Genomic DNA, 22,304 nt, shown 5'->3' with positions numbered 1-22,304 from the left:
AGGCAGTGCCCGTCCACCCGACAGCACGCGTGTTTGAACCCTTCTGACCCGGCCAGAGCCCACACAGCCGAGCTGACAGAGCCCCCCGCCCCCCTCGCCCCCCAGGAAGCATGGTGGACTCTCCCAGGGAGGGGAAGCTGGCCCGGTCTCCGGACTTCGTCCAGCTGATCGACATGGCGTCCGAGTCCGTGGGAGGCAAGGTGAGCAGGTGCCTCTTGGGAGGAAGGGCTGGTCGGACGCCGCGAGGCCGCGTGGGGACCACCCGCTGCGAGAAACTAGTTGGAGCGGCAGGGCCCTCCCGAGGGCGCCCCCGCCCCAGGCCCGTGGAAGGGAGCGCCAGGGGCGGCCTTGCCTGACGTTTGACAAAGGCCATCCTGCACCTTGAAGAGAACGCACTGTCCCATGGGGTGCGGGCAGCCCAGGGCAGGGGCCTCCGTGTGGGAGCCCTGGAGGCCTGGCCGCCACACCCTGCAGGGAGCCAGGTCCCCGTGGCCAAGGCAGGAAGGCCAGCGATGGGCGGACTCGCTGAGGTCTCAGGAGCATGCAGGGCGCTTTCTTAGTGCAAGTTAAAGCACCCCCGGCCCCCCACCCACACCCCCTCAAAATGCCCTGCTTTGCCTGCCGGCCTGGCTCAGTGGTTGAGCATCGACCTATGAACCAGGAGGTCACGGTTCGATTCCCGGTCAGGGCACAGGCCCGGCTTTCTTTCTGCCTTTTTAAAAAATATTTTTATTGATTTCAGAGAGAAAGGGAGAGGGAGAGAGAGAGAAACATCCATGATGAGAGGGAATCATTGACGGCTGCCTCCTGCACGCCCCTCTGGGGATTGCGCCTGCAACCCGGGCCTGTGCCCCGACCGGGAATCCAACCAGGGACCTCTGGGTTCATGGGTCGATGCTCAACCCCTGAGCCGCGCCGGCCGGGCAGCTGCCTATTTTGTGGGAAGTTAGTGCCCTGGTGTCCAGATGGTGAAGGGGATGCAGAAAAGGGGGGGAGGGGAGACGGAGGGGGCGGCAGGGGTGAAATCGAGATACGTCCCAAGCGCAGAGGCTCAATGGCGCGTCATTTCTCTTCCCCGGGGCCCTTGCACACGTTCCTTTTACTGTGGCTCACAGAGCTTCACAGGGCATGGAATGAAGTGGTTTTTAATGTACGGTTCTTTTATCTTCTTTCTTTATTTGCCTAGATTTTGTTTGCAACAGATGACTTTTTTGCTCCTGCAGAAAACCTGATAAAGGTACGATGCACGGGAGCGCGGTGCTGACGGGCAGTGGGCTGCGGGCCCAGGAGAACGCACACCCTCCCGGGCAGGGGGCGGGGTCACGGGCTGCCCGCCGGGAGCTGGCGTGAGGACAGCCCACGCGTGTAGAAGTCAGCGCAGACTCGGGATGCGACCGGAGCTTGGGGGCCGCGGGGCGTGAGGGGAAGTTACTGAGTTGCTTGCCCACTGCCCCTCGCGCGTGGAGGTCGGCATCCGTGCTGGGGATAAAAGTGGAACGCAGCTTGCTTTTTGGGAAAACGTTTACCTGCTCAACAAGCAGAGGGCAGGACGTGTTTCTTTAAAACAAAGCACGGATGCTAGTCACTGACCCGCCGGACCTCTTGGCTTAGAGTGACAGCCCGCGGCTTGAAGAGCACAAATACACTGAGTTTGGCAGGTGGACGGACGGATGGGAGACCAGGCGCAAGAGGACGCCAGGTGAGCGGACTCTCCCAGGGAGGGGAAGGCCGCATGGGGACCACGCGTTGTCTTCCGCCAGCACCCAGAGGTTACGCACGGCTGTGGGGGCGCCGGGCACACGCTGGGTCTGAGTTTTGTTGTGTGTTTGTTTGTTTGCTTTTGTTAATCCGCACCTGAGGCTGATCTTCCATTGATTTTCAGAGAGAGTGGAAGGGAGGGGGAGAGACAGAGAGACAGCGATGTGAGAGACACGTGGATGGATTGCCTCCTACACAAGCCCTGACCAGGGCCGGGACTGAGCCTGCAACCGAGGTACATGCCCTTGATTGGACTCGAATCCGGGACTCTTCAGAGAGCCAACGCTCTATCCACTGAGCCACACCAGCTAGGGCTGTTTTATTGATTTTAGAGACAGGAATGGAGAGAGGGAGAGAGAGAGAGAATCATGGATCGGCTGCCTCCTGCACACCCCCTACCTGGGATCGAGCCCACAACCCGGGCCTGCGCCCTGACCGGGAATCGAACCCTGTTCAACCATGAGCCACACCGGCTGGGCCAGTCATTGGTGTTTTAGTTTCCTTCTGTCACCTGCCTCCCCTGCCGACTTGGACGTGACGGCTGCTCTGTCCTGTGCGCCCCGCAGGTCACGACTGGTGCATCGTCAAGCTGGGGGTCCAGGGCCTGATCCGGGGCCTGGACGTGGACATTTCCTACTTCACGGGAGGCTACCCCCCTCGGATTTCAATCCAAGCAGCAAACCTGGAAGAAGGTGCTGTGGGGACCTCTGACCCGGCCGGCTCCGTGGGGTCGGGAGGCTCAGCCGTCCCCCTGACCATGTGTTTCCAACCAGACGGGCTCAGCAGCCGGACAAGGCCACTGGGCGGCCACGGCCTTCGAGCTCTCTGATTTCCGACTGTGAACTGAGCAGTGTCCTTGGACCCGGCCTTACCCCCACACTCTCCAGCGGGCTTTCCGGGCGCCCTCCTGCGGGGGGCGGGGGGGGGCAGGGGGGGATGGATTAGGCTGGGCCCCGGAGGCACGGGCTCCTCAGGTAGACCCGCCTTTCCGGCCCTGCCCCGGCAGCATCTGATGTGGGTCCCGGAAGTAACTTTGGGAAATAAGTGCCATCATGCGTGTTACAGACACGTATGTAGGAACATAAGTCATGTCCGCTGGCGAGTTGATGCTAAAAGATGGTGGCGTCGGAGGCTCCGCTCGGAAAGGCAGGGGGAGGGGCTGGACGGTTAGTGATGACGGGAGGGGTCCCCCTGGGAGCAGGAAGTGCCTAAGGCCAGACGCGCGCTCTGGGCCGCAGGCGTCTCTGCTTCTGTTTCTCACGCCCTGGCCGGTTGGTCCGGTGGTCAGTCGGCGAGGACGCCCTGGAGGCAGCTCCGGGAACGGCCCCTGCGGGGGGCGGGGGGTGCCCCTGTGAAAGCTCTGGTCCTGGCAGATTCGCTGAGTGTGGCTTCACCTGGACACAGTACCAGCTTTTGAAATGGCTGCTGGTGTCGCACAGAGAGCGGCGTCCACCGGGCGACACTCCGACTCAAGAGATGCCATTTGTGTTATTTGGCAAAATGACAGTTTTCATACCCCCTCTATGAGCACAGGGTTATTTATTTACTTAAACATATATTTTTATTGATTTTAGAGAGAGGAAGGGAGAGGGACAGAGAGAAGCGTCAGTGATGAGAGGGAATCACGGATCGGCCGCCTCCTGCACGCCCCGCACTGGGGGCCGAGCCCACAAACCAGGCCCGTGTCCCGACCGGGGATCGAACCGTGACCTCCTGGTTCCTAGGCTGACGGTCACCCCTGAGCCCCGCCGGCCGGGTGAGCGCAGATTCTTTTTGATTTTGAACGTGAGCCCTGAACCCTAACGGTCGCTCTCCCTTCAGATAAAGAGCCAGCGATGCCCCCGAGAGGAGTCAGGATGGGAGTGGCTGCCACCGCCGAGGAGCTGGACGCCGTCGCTAAGGCACGTGGCCGGACCGGGGGTCTTGTCCGAGGCCGAGGACCGCAGGGAAGGGCCGCAGGCCTCGCTGCCCGGGGGGGACGCGCACCTGGCAGGCCGCACCTCAGGCACCTGCCCGACGGTTCCTGCGTGGCTTGTGCAGCGGCGCCCGGGGAAGGCCGTGGCCGTGGGCGTGAGGGCCGCGCTCCTCACAGGTGCCGCGGACCCACCCCCTGCCCGTGCTGCCCTCGAGCCAAACGCAGAAACTGACGCATAAAGTACTTTTACGGGAATTTGACACGGGAACTTGCTGCCTGATGACTTTAACAAAACGAATAGTTTGGGACTTTGTTTTGGTACATTCTTGGTTTTTTAAATTTTTTTAATTGATTTCAGAGAGGAAGGGAGAGGGAGAGAGATAGAAACATCAATGATAAGAGGGAATCATGGATTCGCTGCCTCCTGCACGCCCCCCACTGGGGATGAGCCTGCACCGGGCCTGAGCCCCGACCGGAACCGGGACCTCTTTTTGTTCATCCTCACCCGAGGTATTTTCCCATTGATTTTTAGAGAGAATGGAGGGAGGGGGGAGACAGAGAGAGAGAAACATGGATGTGAGAGACTCATCCATTGGTTGTCTCCCACACTTGCCCCGACCAGGACAGGGGATCGAGCCTGCAACCGAGGTACCCATCCTTGACCGGAATCGAACCCGGGACCCTTCAGTCTGCTGGCCGACGCTCTATCCACTGAGCTACACCAGCCAGGGCAAACCCGTGACCTCTTGGTTCATAGGTCAATGCTCAACCACGGAGCCACGCTGGCCGGGCAGGGCCCAGGATTGTACTCGAACGTCCGCATCCCCATTCCGGCGGCTCCTTCCTGAGAATCATCTAGGCCAGTGGTTCTCAACCTTGGCCGCACATTAGAAGCACCTGGGAATCTTTTAAAATCCTGATTTCTGGGCCTCATCCCCCGGAATTTCTGTTTCTTTGTTACTAATGTTGTGGCCCCACCCCATGACAAAGAAACAGAATTTCCGGGGGATGAGGCCCAGAAATCAGGATTTTAAAAAGATTCCCAGGGGACTCTAATGTGCAGCCCAGGTTGAGAACCACTGGTCTAGGGAAGGCATCAGGCCTCAGACCTGGGCCTTCATCCCAACCCTGCCTGCCCAGCCCGCTGCCGCCCCGGGGCTTTGTCCGGGTGTTTATTACCCTGGGCCCGGACCTTCGTTACTATTTTTATTAAAGAGCTCAGGAGCCTCCATCATTAGAGACCCCCCCCTCTACCCGCCCCACCACCCAGCCCCGGGAGGGGCCCGCGCTCCCTGCGCCACGGCTAACGCTGCCCGTCTCCCCGCAGCTGCAGTCCAGAGACTGGGACTACTTGGTTCCCAGGACAGAGCTGAGACCCGGGAAGCCTGCTTCTGGCCACAACTACTTCCTGGTTAATTCCCAGCAGAAATGGACCCACGTCAGACTCAACATTTTCCCAGGTGAACGGGGCGGCCATCTCCACGGCCGTGCTTCCGCGTCTTAACGTCGCCAGGTTCAAAACATCAATGCAGTCCCCCTTTCTTTAAAAGAATATTCTTACTGATTTTAGGCAGCGCCTCCCTCCCTCCCTCCTCCCCAGCGGCGCTCCCCCTCCTCTCCTCTCTCTCTCTCTCTCTCTCTCTCTCTCTCTCTCTCTCTCTCTCCCGTCCTCGGCTGCATTCGAACCTCAGGCCCTTCAATCCCCGGACCGAAGCTCTATCCACGGAGCCAAACCAGCCTGCACTCTTCTCCTCTCTTGTTTTAGGGCCTAAAGCAGAGGCTTCCAATCACCTTTTCTTCCTGCTACATTCATCTGGGGCCACTTGTTGAGGTTCTTGAGGCCAAAGCACTCACATTGGCCTCTTGTTGATCCCTGAGAGACAAGGAATTCCACAGGGCCCTGTAGTTCCATTGTGACACCCCTGCATGAGAGAGAGAAAAAGAATGTCATTTTTTCCCATGTCTCTAATATTCAGAACTATTCCCCCGAGAAAACTGGGGAGAAGAGACAGGGAATAGGTGATGTGTGCCTAGCTGCTGAGAAGCCTTCTCAGGCTCTGGAAGAATAATAGCAGGGGAACTCCCTGTGGGCTAAAGGGCGTCTCTGGTCGGCCTCGGTCCTGAAGGAAGTCTGGGCTCAATAGTCCTTTTCCAGAGAGCGGGTTGCCTCACTTAGTGAAGAGGTTGCACCGTGTGTGTGTTTTCCAGCCCCTTCCTCTGACCTCATCCTCTCAGGTTTCTTCTCCGCAAAGCCAACTGGACAGTCGTATCTCAGACTCAGGCTCAAAAACCAGGTTCCTCTAGTTGCTTTAACATAACCCTCCATTGAAAATGAAAACAATTCAGGAAGGAAGACTTGCAACATAAATGGCACCTGTGAATGCTCTGGAAATTAGTCCGTTAGACACATCATTCTTTCTGAGGTTGTTTTCTCTTCCTTCTAAAGAACTCAGAAACTCAACGGCAACTTGAAACAGAACCCAATTTAGTCCTGTCATTGGACCAAGAGGGTCTTCTCCCTGGGCCTCTGTCAGGTTTTAAATGGATGTGGTTTTATCCCCTTCGCATCTAATGCTGGGACATATCCAGCTACAGCAAGATCTCACTTTTAAATGAGGTTCTTGTATTTCTTTTCTTTTTTTTTTAAATATATTTTTATTGATTTTTTACAGAGAGGAGGGGAGAGGGATAGAGAGTCAGAAACATCGATGAGAGAGAAACATCGATCAGCTGCCTCCTGCACGCCCCCCACTGGGGATGTGCCCGCAACCACGGTACACGCCCTCGACCGGAATCGAACCTGGGACCCCTGAGTCCGCAGGCCGACGCTCTGTGCACTGAGCCACACCAGCCAGGGCGGTTCTTGTATTTCAAGAGACCTTTTACAGGGGAAAAATCATAGCTCCCCTCTAGACAGAGCTCATGGCTGGAAAGTGAGTCTGTTTCTCTCCAAAGATTCAGCGAATTTCTACAAAGTGTGGGCCCAGCTCTTGGTGGCTAGAGGAGGAGGCGGGGTTCTGAAGGGGCCATGGCTTGCTCAGAGCCACGGAGCTGGGTTGGGGTGTCACCCGTGCACTTTCTTTCTTCTCATCGCTACTGGGTGCTTTCCCGCAAAGTGAGACCCAGACTCTGGTTGGAACAAGAATTCCTGCCCTGTGCTCCTCTGAGATACAGCACCCAAGACAATTACAACGTTCAGCTGTTAAAAAGAAACATCAGCGATGAGAGAGATGGCTGACCGGCTGCCTCCCGCACGCCCCACACTGGGGACCCAGCCTGTGCCCTGACCGGGAATCGAGCCGTGGCCGGCTGGTTCCTCGGTGGACGCTCACCCCCTGAGCCGGGCCAGCCGGGCGTCACCTTTCCTTTCTTGGTCGCTGGGACCTCAGCACGTTAGGGTTAGCGTTTGCCCTTCGTGTTCTCTGGGAAATTCTCCTGTTAGGCCTCATCCACAGGGACTGGTCAGACGTGATCAGGTCCGTCGGATGTGAGGGAACGCAGCTGTGAGGCCGGGCCTCTAGGACCGATGGCACAGGCGTGCGCGCTGAGGAGGGTGTACAAAACCCTATTTATTTCACCGCGTAACAGCCGTACTGTCAGTCACACACCGAGCAATTCGCCCATCAAACCGGGCACCCAGCGCTCGTCGCGTGCGGTGTGAACGTATGGTGCACGTGTCGCCCGCACCAGAGGCAGCGGCAGCACATCTTTGTCGTCTCAGAGAGAAACCCCATGCTCGTCCCTGCCCCCCTCCCGCCCCAGCCCCAGCAGCCAGGCACGGCGCTCTGTCTGGAGGGATCTGAGGATTCTACGCTTCGTAGGAGGCTCTGGAGTCACCGGGTGGGGTGGGTTGGGGGGCAGCGACACCTCACCTGGGAGGCAGGTGGGGGCCCGTGAGGGAAGGAGACGGCGCTGGAGCGTGAGGGGCCCCTCTGACGCCGTGACAGGCCAGGGGAGACCGCAGGGCACCGAGGCCTTGGAGAGGGGGCGGGGGCTCTGGCCAAGGGCAGCCGGGGGGTGTGAGGGCTTTTGTGGTCTCTGAGCCTCGAACGGCTGCTTTTCCAACGACGAGCTGACGGGCGCCCCTTCCCTTGCAGACGGTGGGGTCGCGCGCCTCCGGGTGTACGGCGTCGGACACAAGGACTGGGCGTCCGCCGACCCCAAAGAGCCGGTGGACCTGGTGGCCATGGCCAGCGGGGGCGCCTGCGTGGGTTTCAGTAACGCCCATTTTGGGCACCCCAACAAGATGATAGGTGAGAAGACGCCCAGGGCTGGCATTTATCCGGGTGTCCGGGCACCAGGGGAGACCCCCAGTGTGGTGTGAAGGGCCGCCTGCCGTGGATGAGGCCCAGCGTCCGTGTGTGGGGCCTGGTGCCCTTACGACGGGAGGTCAGCTGGCTCCGGCTTAAGCAGCTGGTCTGAAAGGAAACGTGCAACTCCTCACCCCGGGGTGCTCATGACTTGGCTGAAACACGAGCTGAAGGGGAGATGGCGGCAGCAAGGCCAGGGCCGGCTCCCTCCCCCGTGGGTGGTCCTCGCGGTTCAGATCAGGCCCACGCCCCTCACTGCGCTCTTTCCCGCAGGCGTCGGGCAGCCCGAGTCCGCGGCCGATGGCTGGGTGACGGCGAGGAGGCCCGACCGGCCGCCCGTGCTGCAGGTGAGGCGCCCGGCTGCTCGCAGCTTCACAGCAAGGAAACCGCCTCGGCCGTGGACCGAAGGGTCTCGGGTTCGATTCCGCTCAAGGGGCGCATGCGGGAGGCCACCCGTCGCTGTGTGTCTCACTGTCTCTCTCTCCCCCCTCCCTTACACTCCCTCTAAAAATCAACGGAAAACATGTCCTTAGGGGAGGATTAGCCAAAACGAAAAAGGGAAGAGGAGCATGCTGGGAGTTTATAGCCATTACCGGCTCCCAGTGATCTCGTGCCGCGCGAGGCATTTAATAGCCAGGAGGCAGCAGACGCAGAGGCAGCTGACACCCCGGGCCCTAGAGCCCGTGTTCACGGTGGGAAGTGAAGGCGGTAACATGGGTTCCCGCCCACACGGCTCCCGCCGACACGGTTCCCGCCGGCTTTGGGGGGGTTCTGCCTGGCACCCGCGGGCTCACGCGTGTCCCCTTGAATTCCAGAGCGACGAGACCGGCGCCCTCCTTGTCCTCGGCGGCGAGTGGGCTGTTTTCCGCCTCTCACACCCTGGAGTGGTGACCCAAGTGGAAATCGACACGACGCATTTTGAAGGTAAATATAAAGTCACGAGGAAATGCATTTAATCGGCCTGACCCAGGGCCCTAGCCAGTGTGGCTCAGTGGATAGAGCGTTGGCCTGCGACTGAAGGGTCCCGAGTTCGATTCCGGTCAAGGGCTCAATCCCCTGTGTGGGGCGTGCAAGAGGCAGCCGATGAGTGATGCTCTCTCATCGTTGATGGCTCCATCTCTCTCCCTCTCCCTTCCTCCCTGACAGAAAATATCCCATATCATAAAGGGCTAATATGCAAATTGACCGAACGACGGAACGTCCAGCCGCTGTGACATGCGCTGATCACCAGGGGGCAGACGCTCAACACAGGAGCTGCCCCCTGGTGGTCAGTGCATTCCCACAGGGGGAGCTCCGCTCAGCCAGAAGCCGGGCTGACGGTTGGCAAGTGCAGTGGCGGTGGCCAGAGCCCCTCCCACCCTGCAGCAGCGCTAAGGATGTCTGACTGTGGCTGAGGCCCGCTCCTCGCGGGGAACAGGCCTAAGCCATCAGTCGGACATCCCCCGAGGGCTCCCGGACTGCTAAAGGGTGCAGGCCAGGCTGAGGGAGGACCCCCGCCCCCCAGTGCACAAATGTTGTGCACCGGCCTCTAGAACATACATATATATTTAAAAAAGGCCATGTGAGCAGGTGGAGGGGGCGGGGGCCCAGGACCGTGGGCCTGGCTTCCACTTTCCTGCTGTGTAACCTCGAGTGAGTTGCTGTGATGGTTTGTGTTCTAGTTTCCGTTTATAAAATGTCAGGATTGAATGATGACCCCAAACCTCACAGGAGACTCTTCGATGCTGTGAGCTTTTGACATGGGCCCGGGTCCCACTCAGAAAGGGCCTGTGAGGTGCTCCGTGGTTTGGCCCCTGGATGGAGGCCCGGGATGGAGGCTCAGGATGGAGGCCCTGGGATGGAGGCCCCAGGATGGAGGCCCTGGGATGGAGGCTCAGGATGGAGGCCCTGGGATGGAGGCTCAGGATGGAGGCCCCAGGATGGAGGCCCTGGGATGGAGGCCCTGGGATGGAGGCCCCGGGATGGAGGCTCAGGATGGAGGCCCCAGGATGGAGGCCCTGGGATGGAGGCTCGGGATGGAGGCCCAGGGATGGAGGCTCAGGATGGAGGCCCCAGGATGGAGGCCCTGGGATGGAGGCCCTGGGATGGAGGCCCCGGGATGGAGGCTCAGGATGGAGGCCCCAGGATGGAGGCCCTGGGATGGAGGCTCGGGATGGAGGCCCTGGGATGGAGGCTCAGGATGGAGGCCCCAGGATGGAGGCCCTGGGATGGAGGCCCGGGATGGAGGCCCAGGATGGAGGCTCAGGATGGAGGCTCAGGATGGAGGCCCTGGGATGGAGGCTCAGGATGGAGGCTCAGGATGGAGGCTCAGGATGGAGGCCCTGGGATGGAGGCTCAGGATGGAGGCTCGGGATGGAGGCCCCAGGATGGAGGCCCTGGGATGGAGGCTCGGGATGGAGGCCCTGGGATGGAGGCTCGGGATGGAGGCCCAGGATGGAGGTGCCCTCTGATAGGGAGGCATCCTGGCAGATAAGGGGGGAAGGGGTGGCCATTTCTTCTCGAGGCTGACTGTTAGGACAAAGGAGCTACAGATTTTAAAATTTGTCCACTTCCATAGTAAAAAAAATATTTGGACCAGCACCCCTGATGTTCTATGTATTCGCGTGTCATTATTTAAGAAAGTTCAGAAGAGGTAACTCAGCCTGTTATTTGTTGGTAAATATATTTTTTCAATCCTCACCCGAGGACACGTTTTTATTGGTTTTAGAGAGAGAGGGAGAGAGAGAAACAGGTCAGCTGCCTCCCGTATGCACCGACTGGGAATCGAACCCATAGCGGGCATGTGCCCTGACGGGAATCGAACCCGAGACCCCGCGGTGCACAGGACAGCGCCCGGCCAATGGCGCCTCGCCCGCCAGGGCTGTCAGGTGGCAGTTCGATCAGCGCTGTCTCGCCATCGTCTGGTCGTCTGGTCGTCTGGTCGTCTGAGTAAATGGTGGCGGTTCATGTGGCTGCCTGGCCTTAAAGGGCCGGCTCATGTATTAGCAGCACATCACGGCCGGCGCAGCTGAGGGGGCATCGCCGTCCACGGCAGGAAGGAGGCCGGTCAGCCGGGAAGTCCGACGGGACCGCGTTCTGGGGGACGGAGGGGTGTCCTGGGGCCTCTGGACAGAAGCTTTTTAAGAAAATGTGTTTTTATTTAAGAGCAGTTGGCGTACGGTCTCCTGGTTATTTAGCTCAGGGCGGACCGCGCAGATTTGACACTCCCATGGCTTTGCCGCGTGACGGCCCCACCAGTGTCTCGTGTAAACTTATCACAATGTTGTTGGCGATGTCCCCCTCCCCCTCCCCCCTCCCCCCTTCCCCTCCCCCCTTCCCCCTCCCCCCTCCCTCCTCCCTCCTGGTCCCGTCCCTCTGGGCTTTGTCTGAGTCTATTTGTTTTGTGTTTAAATATGTTTTTCAAGTTGGTCTGACGGTTGTGGGTTATTGTTAAGCTGATTAAATATGTTTTTCAAATCGATTTTGGAGACAGAGGAAGGGAGAGGGAGAGATAGAAACATCCGTGATGAGAGAGAATCATCCATCAGCTGCCTCCTGCCCGCCCCCCACTGGGGACCGAGCCCGCAGCCCCGGCACGTGCCCGACGGGAACCGCACCGCGACTCCGGGTGCAGGGCCCATGCTCAGCCCCTGGGCCGCGGCCGGCTGCCCCGTGTCGGTGGAGCGGTGCCGAGTGGGAAAGCCCCTCTCCTGTCCCCACAGGCAGCGCTCCCGCCAGCTGCCGCCTGGACGGCTGCATCCTCACGGCCCAGGAGGAGGAGGACATGGCCCGGCAGCAGTGGGACCTGCCAGGCCACCGGTGGAAGGCGCTGCTCCCGGCCACGAAGGTGAGGCCCCAGGCTGTGGCCGCCTCAGGCCCGGCTCCCGCACCGCGTCCCCAGCCCGTCCGGCCCAGGCCTCCCGCCCCCTTTAGCCGTCACGCAGGAGCCTTTCAAACCGCAGCTGCGCGTTTATGTGATAAGAAGCAGGGCTCCAGCCCTGGCCAGTGCGGCTCAGTGGAGAGGGTCCCAGGGTCAACTCCAGTCAAGGGCACGGACTCCTGCAGGCCCCTCCCTGGCCCAGGCCCTGGTCAGGTGCGTGCAGGAGGCACCCAATTGGTGTTCTCTCTCACGTCGATGTTTCTCTCTGTCTTTCCCTCTCCCTTCCACTCTCCCTGAAAAGAATAGCCATTCTTCATAGCTTTGCGCATCTAACAATCACGTTTTGTAAATCGCGTACAAAGAATCTCCCCCACCCCCCCCTCCCTGTCTGCAGAGCCGTGTTTCTCGCTACATGACCCTTAGGGGGTAACTAGCCGTAACGGGGTGCACCCAGGGCTGCGCTGGGCCGTCTGCCCCTGGGTCTCAGGGCCTGGCCGTCCCCAGCTCTCTCCCAACACAGCCCAGGTGTTCGACAGCCTGACGCCGGAGCTGCAGGACGTGGTCACCCACGCACGGCTCACCATCTGCCCGGACGGGGGTGTCGGCCGCCTGCGGCTCAGGGGCTTCCCCAGCTCCATCTGCCTCCTGCGGCCGCGGGACAAGCCCATGATGAGGTTCTCGGTGAAGGCGGGGTTCCGGTCCAGCCTGTAGCCCCGCGGCTGCCGGCCGCACGCAGGGACCGCGTCGCCGTCTTTGAAGCGCTTTCAGCCCCTGCACCTTCAGAAGCTCCGGGCAGTTAATCTCAGATCGGCAGCGTCCCGGCGGTTGAATAAAGTGGTCACACACAGGCTGTCGGGGTGATGCTGCGGGGACAGTGGGCGGGGGAGGCCTGGCCGGAGGGCGATGGGCCGGTCTGCAAGGACGACGTCCCCGTTGGAAGCCACGGACGCTGATGGTGTCCGCACGCCGTCGATTCTGTGAGGACCCAGCGGCAGGACAGCCCGGCACGGCCGTCGGCATCTGTCACTAAACTGTTACTACAAACGGAACCGGACACCAGGCCTCCTGGATACTTTGTTTCAGATGCTCAGTTTCATTGTTGCTAATTGATGACTCGTGGCGTCTGTAGACACCAGTGGCCGGGTGCCCCCGCGACGTGGCTGGAGCATGGAGCCAGCCCTGCAGAGTGAGGGGCAGATGGCAGACAGTTCCCTAGGAACTGCCCCACTGGGGGGCCTTAGGAGGAGGGGGAGGGGGAGGAGGGGGAGGAAAAGCAGGAGGGGGAGGAGGAGGGGGAGGAGGGGGAGGGGGAGGAGGGGGAGGAAAAGCAGGAGGGGGAGGAGGAGGGGGAGGAGAAGGAGGGGGAGGAGGGGGAGGGGAGGAGGGGGAGGAAAAGCAGGAGGGGGAGGAGGAGGAGGGGGAGGAGGGGGAGGGGGAGGAGGGGAGGAGGGGGAGGGGAGGGGAAAGAAGAGGGGAAGGGAGGGGGGAGGATGAAGATTCTGCAAACAGAAGTCTGGGGCACGGACCTTACTCACCCAAAGCCATGCGTGTGGGAGGTGGGTCAGGCCCAGGCTCACAGGTCACTCAGGGCGGGTGCCTTGACCCTTGACCCGGGGAGCGGTACCCAGATGCGCCAGCACCAGGTGCAGCCCAATCCGAGGCCCTCCGTCCGCTCGGAGCAGCCGGGAGCTGGTGGCCCTGCCCGTCCCAGGCTCGGCTCCGGGTGTCAGGCTGCGGGCGCCACGAGTGATGAAAGTGGGGGTGACACCCAGACAGGCGGCCGGGTCTCAGGGCCGATCCGCGGGTAAATGAGGAGCCGAGGACACGGCCCTCCCCGCCAGGGGCTGCGGCAGGAGGGTCCCGCGGCAGCTGTGTCGTGTCCTGTTCTCTTCCCTCCCATGTGCTCTTCGCAGCTGCCTCTACACGAGGAGCTGTGTTCCTGTCAGTTTCATCCCCACCTTCTGCGTGGGAACCACTCCTCAGCGACGTCCACGTTTTTAAAAATACTTTTTTTTAAAAAAATATATTTTATTGATTTTCTACAGAGAGGAAGGGAGAGAGACAGAAAGTTAGAAACATCGATGAGAGAGAAACATCGATCAGCTGCCTCCTGCACATTTCCCACTGGGGATGTGCCCGCAACCCAGGTACATGCCCTTGACCAGAACCGAACCTGGGACCTTTCAGTCCACAGGCCGACGCTCTATCCACTGAGCCAAACCGGTTTCGGCATTAAAAATACTTTTATCGACATCAGAGAGGAAGGGAGAGGGAGGGAGACACGGCAACATCAGTGAAGAGAGAATCACCGACCGGCTGCCTCCCGCACACGCCCCACTGGGGGTCGAGCCCGAAACCACAGGAGCCCCGGCTGGACCGGAACCGACCTCCTGGTTCACAGGTCGACGCTCGGTCACTGAGCTGCGCCCTTTGACCCCACGATGGGCCGCTGATTCTATTTCGGACGCCTGTCAGATTTCTTTTGTTTCTGGACTAAAAAGGACAATTGTGCAATAAAGAGGGACAGCGAGAAACCCAGGGAAACCCCTTCTGGGTGAACAGAGACCTGGGTGCACTGTTCCCCTTCGGGGGTGTGAGCTGCAGCGTGGAGGCAGGTTCGGGGATGCGTTTCGTTCTCCGACGCACCTGCCGCCCTGTCTGCCTGAGCGAAGGTCACAGCCACACAAGGCACAGCGGGCGTTGCCTGCGGCTCTTGCTATTCCTGAAGCACGTGGAGGATTAATGTTTAAAGCCCGCGTGCAGCTAACCCCCGGGGAGAGCGCGTTTCTCCGTTAAACGGCCTCGGAGGAGCCTGGTCCCGGGAAGGAGGCTGCCGCCTGGGAAAGGTTCTCGGTCACTCGGTGACTTTGGGAAAACGCATCAACAATGAAGACGGGGACGCAGAAGGGCGCGCGTGAGGTGACAATCCATTTTTAGAACCTTGGGTTTTCATCTGGGTTTGCAGCCTGGGGACGGAGCACGCCGTGGCGAGCTCACACGGCTTCGGAAGATTGATCTTCTAAGGCACAAATGGCGGGCACATCCGAGAGGACAAAGACGTGGACACCGTCCTCTGCGTTGAACGGTGACTTCCGCAGGCCTCGGGGTTTAGTCCCAGGTGCTGGAGGGACTTCCCTGTGCCGATTCCTCACACGGACGGGGGTGGTGGTTCCTGTCTGTGAACGAGGGCCTCCCCCCCGCCCCTTAGCTTTCCAGCCGGCCCAGCGGATGATCGAGGGTCTGACCTCGCCCAGACCGGCTGCAAGGACCCGAGCGTGACGACACTGGACACAGACCGAGTGCCGGCGTGCTGGGCCACCCGGGGCTCAGCCGGTCCCTTCCCAACAGGGCGAGTAGAGAGGGAGACGCCCTCTGGACCCCGGACAGGAGGGACCTGCTGTGTTTTTAAAAAATATATATTTTTATTGGTTTCAGAGAGGAAGGAAGAGAGTGGGAGAAACATCAATGATGAGAGAACCATTGATTGGCTGCCTCCTGCACGCCCCACATGGGGTGGAGCCCGAAACCTGGGCCTGTGCCCTAACCAGGAATCCAACCGTGACCTCCTCGTTCATAGGTCGACACTCAACCACTGAGCCACGCCGGCCGGGCTGTCACTTTTTAAGAGGTTGGTTTTGGTGGGTTAATTTCTATAATGTCCAGCGTAACATCTATCATGTTCTAGTTTCTCAGGAAACATCTGTTGAACAACAAGGTACCTATTGTTAACTAGAGGCCCGGTGCATGAATTTGTGCACCTGTGGGGTCCCTCGGCCTGGCCTGCGGGATCGGGCTGAATCCAGCTCTCTGACATCCCCCAAGGGGTCCCGGATTGTGAGAGGGCACAGGCCAGGCTGAGGGACCCCACCGGTGCATGATGGGGGCTGGGGAGGGACGCAGGAGGTTGGCCAGCCGGGGAGGGACCGCGGGAGGGCTCCAGGGTGTGTCTGGCCTGTCTCGCTCAGTCCTGATCGGCCGGACCCCAGCAGCAAGCTAACCTCCTGGTCAGAGCGTCTGCCCCCTGGTGGTCAGTGCACGTCATAGCAAACGGCTGAGCAGCCTTAGCATATCATTAGCATATTACGCTTTGATTGGTTGAACAGATGACCGGATGACCCGACACTTAGCATATTAGGCTTTTATTATATAAGATTTTCTATGTTGATAGTTGAATTGAGAGGGTGCAAGGGGTGACTTGACCACTAGGTGGCACTATTGCTCCACCGAAGGCGTAAGCGGTTTTTGTTTTTTTTCCCGTTTTTTTTTTTTTGTTTTCTCTCCACCTGGTCCGGACAAAAGCCTCCCGGGCTGCCCCAGGTGCAGGCACTTCAGGCCTGGGCTCCCGAGTCACCTGCTTCTCTGGGAAAAGGTTCCCTCCTCCGGGCAGGCTCGGAGCTGATGTGGGTTCCTTCCCGGACCCCGAGCAACCTCAGCATCATCCCGAGTCCGAGAAGCTCCTTGGAGAACCGACGGGCAGGACGCAGCCCCGGCAGGGAGGCCGCTCACAGGCCAGCGCGGGGCCCAGCGGGGCTTGGTGGCTGCAGGCCCCACGGTTTCCTCTGCCGCCGGCTCGATCACTCCCACGTGCAGATAATCATCCCGGGCGGCTGCCGGCGCGGCCACATCTGGAGCCCGTACAGCAAAGGGTGGCGGTGCCCGGCAGGCGGCCCTGAGCCACGTGCTCCCTGCCCAGCAAGGGGCTGCCCCTCGGTCGGAGAAGACGAGGGTGTCTGGCCCCGGAGGGGTGCCGCCAGGGCTCAGGGAAAGGCCGTAGGGAACCGTGTCAGAGGCCTGTCCTGGGCACAGAGTCGGGGCGCGGGGGTCGGTCCTCGGCACCCCGGGGCCTTCTCCGACTCCCCACCTGGGCCTCAGGGCCCCACGTGTGTTTTCCTCGCACGTTCCACCCCTTGCGTGGCCTCGAGGGGACGGAGGGCGGCCAGTCCCGCGTCGTATTCCGAAGACAGCGCACCGGCTCCCTCGGCTGCCCAGCCCCCGGGTATCGCTGCTGGGGTTCCCTGGGAAACAGTCTGGAAAGTATTTTCTTCTAATGAATCTAATATGTCACTCACATCGTTGCTAGCAGCAGTTACTCTTTTTTTTTTAAGATTAAATCTTTTTAAAAATATTTTTTATTGATTTCAGAGAGGAAGGGAGAGGGAGACAGAGAAACATCACCGGTGAGAGAGAATCATGGACCGGCTGCCTCCCGCACGCCCCCCACTGGGGATGGAGCCCGCAACCCGGGCCTGTGCCCTGAGTGGGAATCGAACCCTGACCTCCTGGTTCCTAGGTCGACGCTCAGCCGCTGAGCCACGCCGGCCGGGCAGTTTCAAGTTTTACTTTTTTTTTTTTTTTTAATATATTTTATTGATTTTTTACAGAGAGGAAGGGAGAGAGAGAGTTAGAAACATCGATGAGAGAGAAACATCGATCAGCTGCCTCCTGCACATCTTCCACTGGGGATGTGCCCGCAACCCAGGTACATGCCCTTGACCGGAATCGAACCCGGGACCCTTCAGTCCGCAGGCCGACGCTCCATCCACTGAGCCAAACTGGTTTCGGCTCAAGTTTTACTTTTTAAAATTAACTTTTTTTTTTTTATTGTGGCCTATGCTACCTTTTTAAAAAATTATTTTTCAAAAATAATTTTTGAATAAAAATAATTGCACCGGCCGTGCAGTCCCTTTACCTTTCTTACCGCCACTCCCGTCTCCTCTGCAGAGAAAGTCGGTCTCTGTGTTCACTGTCTGTTTCTATTTTGTCTGCTCATTTATGCTATTACTTTTCCAGTTTCACGTGGAGCTTGTCTTTCTCTGTCTGACTTATTTAACTTGCACCACATCCTCTGGGTCAGGGGTCCTCAAGCTACGGCCCGCGGGCCACATGCAAATACAAATACTGTATTTGTTCCTGTTTTGGTTTTTTACTTCAAAATAAGTTATGTGCCGTGTGCATAGGAATTTGTTCATAGTTTTTTTTAAACTACAGTCCGGCCTCCAACGGTCTGAGGAACAGTGAACCGGCCCCGTTTAAAAAGTCTGAGGCCCCCTGCCCTAGGTCACCCATGCTGTTGCGAATGATGCGAGTGCACTCTCTTCGCGGCTGAGTGATATTCCACGGGACGCGCAGCATCTCCTCCTCCCTCCGCGTCCTCGCGTGCATCCCATCGGCACCTCATCTCAGCCCCTGCCCCTGAGCCCCGGACGTGGGGCGCCAGCGCGCTCATGTCTGTGGGTTCCCGTACGCACGTATCTCACTAAATGTGGCCATTTTCTCTTGTTACTCTGTCTCCTGTCGATTTAATTAATAGACCAGCAAAAAGAACCTTGAAAAGTAGAGGGAAGGTTTTTCCCCCTCATACAAGTGTTTACTTCCTAGGAATTGGTTCATTTTGCCAGAACTAAACATTTTATTTTCTCAGCTCAAATATAGGAAATCAGTTAAATTAGCAATTTTGATACATAGCAGAGTTTCTTACCTTATTCTTTGGTTAGAAAAGATATTAAAAGAAAAGAAAAATAGCCCAGCTGGTGTGGCTCAGTGGTGAGCGTCGACCTAGGAACCAGGAGGTCAGGGTTCGATTCCCAGTCAGGGCACAGGCCCGGGCTGCGGGCTGGATCCCCAGTGTGGGGCGTGCAGGAGGCAGCCGGTCCATGATCCTCTCTCATTGATGTTTCTCTCTCTCCCTCTCCCTTCCTCTCTGACATCAATACAAACAGGTAAAATATATAGAAGTGAAGCAGCCGGTGGCCTCTCACGTGTGGTCGCCGACATGAACGGAAACGCCCCCCTGAGCCCTCGGACAGGTGCCCGGGGCCGGTCCGAGCCATGAGCGGACAGGTGCCCGGGGCCGGTCCGAGCCATGAGCGGACAGGTGCCCGGGGCCGGTCCGAGCCATGAGCGGACAGGTGCCCGGGGCCGGTCCAAGCCATGAGCGGACAGGTGCCCGGGGCCGGTCCGAGCCATGAGCGGACAGGTGCCCGGGGCCGGTCCGAGCCGTGTGAGCGGACAGGTGCCCGGGGCCGGTCCGAGCCGGTGAGCGGATAGGTGCCCGGGGTTGGTCCGAGCCGTGAGCGGACAGGTGCCCGGGGCTGGTCCGAGCCATGAGCGGACAGGTGCCCGGGGCCGGTCCGAGCCGTGAGCGGACAGGTGCCCGGGGCCGGTCCGAGCCCTGAGCGGACAGGTGCCCGGGGCTGGTCCGAGCCGTGAGCGGCAGAGCCTGGGGGAAGGAGATGGAGAAGCCACGGGGAGGGAACAGGCCCCTAAAGGGGCAGGAACATTCCTTTCCGCCGCCCTCACCGCCTGCTCTGACATCCGTCAAGATCCTAATCGGCTCTGAATTCCTGGGCTCTCGTCAGTTAGCTGCCCCGGAGGCCAGACGGACGGACGGGAGCCCCTGTAATTACTCTCTCCCCGCCCTGGCCTGCGCCCCGGGCCTGCTCAGAGGCAGGAATTCTGACTTTCACCGGCACCGGCCTGGGTCCTGGGAGCAGGGGGCTGGGAACAGTGAGTCCTTTACTGTGGTGACCGGACCACTTCTGCTTATTTTTAACGGAGGAAAACGCTAGAGGCTCCCCGCCCCTGCCCCCGCCCCACCAAGGCTGTGGTTCTGCCGACAGCAGCTGACTTGGGGGGGCACGCCTGCCTTTGGGGGCTCCAGCAGCTGGCGGCAGAGACAGAGATGGGACACCGTTGAAAAGCTGTAGTTTTGTCCGGCCGGCGGGGCTCCGTGGTTGAGCGCCGACCTGTAAACCAGGAGGTCACGGCTGGACTCTCCGGTCGGGGCACAGGCCCCGGTTGCGGGCTCGATCCCCAGTGGGGGGCCTGCAGGAGGCAGCCGGTCCATGGTTCTCTCTCCCTCTCCCTTCCTCTCTGAAATCCATAAAAACATATTTTTTAAAAAAGAAAGAAAAATCGTAATTGCATGTTCTCCTGAAGGTTTACCCAGCGGCTGGTTAATTTCCCCGGGGAACCTACTTCCGCCTTCATGGCCGCGGCCGCCTCCCGGGACGCGGAGCCCTGGTTGCCTCGGGTCCTGGGAGGCAGCCAACCGGGTGAGCTGAGCTCCTGGAAACGAACTCGCCGGCCTCCCCTCGGCCTCCCACTCCTCGTCAGGCTCCCCGAATTCCCCACCTCCCGCCTCAGCCGCGTGGGGGCCATTGGTGCAGCCGCTGTCCGCTTGCTGGAGTGCCGGAGCGCGGGGGTCCCTGCCGGCAGCCAGGGCGCGTGGACCTGCCCATGCCACCCGGCCGCCCGCCCAGCGCTGTGCCCCCCTGAACCATCGCGGGTCCCCGGGTGCGGGTCGCCCCGAGCGGGCCAGGCAGCGAGGCACAAGCCCAGCCTTTGTGTTGAACTTTGATGGCGAACTCTCTTTTTTTTAATAAAAAATAACGCTGATGGTTATCCCCAAACAAAAGCTATTTTAAAAAAATATTCTTATGGATTTTAGAGAGGAAGGGAGAGAGAGAGAAACATTGATGAGAAAAACATGGCCCGCGGCCTCCCACGCGCCCCCTACTGGGGCTGACGCCCACAAACGGGCAGGCGCCCTGGTGGGGATCCCACGTGACCTCCCGCCGACCAGCGCTCACCCTGAGCCAGGCCGGGCTGACAGCTGTGTTTGATGAGGGACCCTTCAGAGTCTAAGCTGCTGGTCAGGTCTGCGCAGAGCCTAGCACCTGGGGCCCGATGCCCGAGTTCTTCGTGGCCCTGGGCTGGGCCGGGCCTGGTGCCTCTGCGGAGCCTGGGGCGCCCCCCCCCTCGTGTGCACTGTAAATGCCATGGAAACTGGAAACAATCCCGCAGTTAGGGTGTGGGGGCCCCCCTGTATCTGCAGGTGCAAATGCAACGAGGAGGTAACTGCTCCCAGGCCCGCGCCCTTGCACAGGCGCCCGGCTGAGTGCCATCACGGGGGCTCCTGTTGGGGGGACAGGCCTTGGGGCCCTCGCCCTGCGGCTGCGGCTGAGGCTGCGCGGGGTGGGGAACTGCGCTTCCATCCACTGAAACGGAAAGTGAAGTTGGCAACAGACACCGAATATTTATATTATGTTTGTTTATTTAGAAAGAGTGGCTTCTTCCCTCCCTCCCTTCCTTCCTTCCTTCCTTCCTTCCTTCCTTCCTTCCTTCCTCCTCCCTCCCTCCCTCCTCCCTCCTCCTCCTTCCTTCCTTCCTTCCTTCCTTCCTTCCTTCCTTCCTTCCTTCCTTCCTTCCTCCCTGAACACCGCCCGAGTGGGCCCTTCTCGGGAACCTTTGCGCTTTCCGGGTGAGGACGACCCGGGTGAGGGTGAGTGACTGAGTGAAGGGCCTCCTGCGTGTGAGGGTCTCCGTCGCTGGAAGGAGGGGGTGGGGAGGGGGGAATGATGAACGGTCTTGGGGGGACTTCCTCTTCTGGGAGCAGCTGTGACCCCGGCAGGAGCCGGGCTGCGGGGACGGACAGGTCCCCAGGCTGCGGGGGCCCCGGGGGAGCGGCTGCCTTGCCGGGGAGACATTCTGGCCGTGGACACGGTGACAGGAAGCGGCGTGGACGGGGCGTGGGATGGTCTCGGGCGAGCGGCTCCCGTGGGGCAGGACTGGGAGGGGCTCGGGGTCATCCCGGCGGCAGCCCCGCCTGCTGGGCGACGTGTCCGTTCCGCAAGCCCCCGACCTCGCAGGCGGGTGAGGCCGCTCCGGCTGCACGTCCCTCCGTTTCTCAGGAAGCGCTCGTGGGGGGTCGCCGTGGGTTCTGGGGAGATCTCAGCCCCCGAGCTGCCCCCCTTCACGGCGACGCCCACAATCCTGCAAAACAGATCGCGGTCCATCCACCGTGAAACTCTCATTTCCCACCGAAGCCGCGCGCTGCTAGGCGTTTAATTATTCATTAGGGTGCTTGTCGCAGTGACACACGGCCTCGCGGCGTTCCCCGCGCCCCGATTCATCAGATTTCAGCACCGTGGTCCCTCGTGTCACCACAGCCTCTCAGCCCGGCCCCAGCCCCCAGCAGGCGACGCCCACCTGCACGCGGGTCTTCCCCGGCCCCGGCCCCACTGGGCGGCGTGTCTGTGAGGCACCAACCACTGAGCCATTCCTTTCCTTTTCTTGTTCATCCAGGAGCCTCCTTCAGGATGACCCTGGCCCGGGGCCCCCTTTGCCGGCTCGCTCTCCCTCCCTGCACCCCCTGCCCCTGTTGCCCTCACCGCGGCCGCAGGCTCATTGCCGGATGAGAAGCCGCTGTGTTTGGACGCAGGTGCTCAGCGCCTGCGAAGCTGCCTCGCCCGGGTCGAAAGCTCTCCATCTCGGTGAACACCGTGACCCATTTCCCCGGGGGAGGGCCAGCCTGGCAGCCACCCTGACGGCCCAGCCCTGTGTCCCCCGTCAGCTGAGAGAGGGCCCGGCCAGGCCCACCCGCTCACCCCGGAGGAAACGGTGGGACAGGACAGGCGGCTCCGGGCGCCCGGGCTGTGGGAAGGTACGTGCACGCCGCGCT

The 22,304-nt window shown here is 60.3% G+C and overlaps 1 protein-coding gene across 1 annotated transcript; it reads left to right on the top strand.

Annotated features, from left to right (window-relative positions):
- The first annotated feature begins 110 nt into the window (after positions 1 to 110).
- Positions 111 to 12,553, top strand: ALLC (allantoicase). Its single transcript, XM_036335576.1, has 11 exons — positions 111 to 200; positions 1,187 to 1,237; positions 1,612 to 1,699; positions 2,325 to 2,450; positions 3,580 to 3,659; positions 5,001 to 5,133; positions 7,771 to 7,926; positions 8,257 to 8,330; positions 8,799 to 8,907; positions 11,685 to 11,809; positions 12,347 to 12,553. The coding sequence occupies exons 1-11, from the start codon at positions 111 to 113 to the stop codon at positions 12,551 to 12,553; spliced, it is 1,239 nt and encodes a 412-aa protein (XP_036191469.1).
- The last annotated feature ends 9,751 nt before the right edge of the window (positions 12,554 to 22,304 follow it).

Source organism: Myotis myotis, unplaced genomic scaffold (genome assembly GCF_014108235.1).
Source record: "Myotis myotis isolate mMyoMyo1 unplaced genomic scaffold, mMyoMyo1.p scaffold_m19_p_14, whole genome shotgun sequence".
In the NCBI taxonomy this organism is placed as follows: Eukaryota; Metazoa; Chordata; class Mammalia; order Chiroptera; family Vespertilionidae; genus Myotis; species Myotis myotis.
Note: the sequence above shows the minus strand (reverse complement) of the source record. Positions and strands in the feature narration are given on the sequence as shown.

What these genes read in the sequence shown, in the direction of transcription:
- ALLC (XM_036335576.1), top strand. Translation starts at nt 111, where the DNA reads ATGGTGGACTCTCCCAGGGAGGGGAAGCTGGCCCGGTCTCCGGACTTC. An exon ending in AGCAGCAAACCTGGAAGAAG is followed by an intron (nt 2,451 to 3,579) that starts GTGCTGTGGGGA and finishes CTCTCCCTTCAG; the next exon opens with ATAAAGAGCCAGCGATGCCC. An exon ending in GCACCCCAACAAGATGATAG is followed by an intron (nt 7,927 to 8,256) that starts GTGAGAAGACGC and finishes TCTTTCCCGCAG; the next exon opens with GCGTCGGGCAGCCCGAGTCC.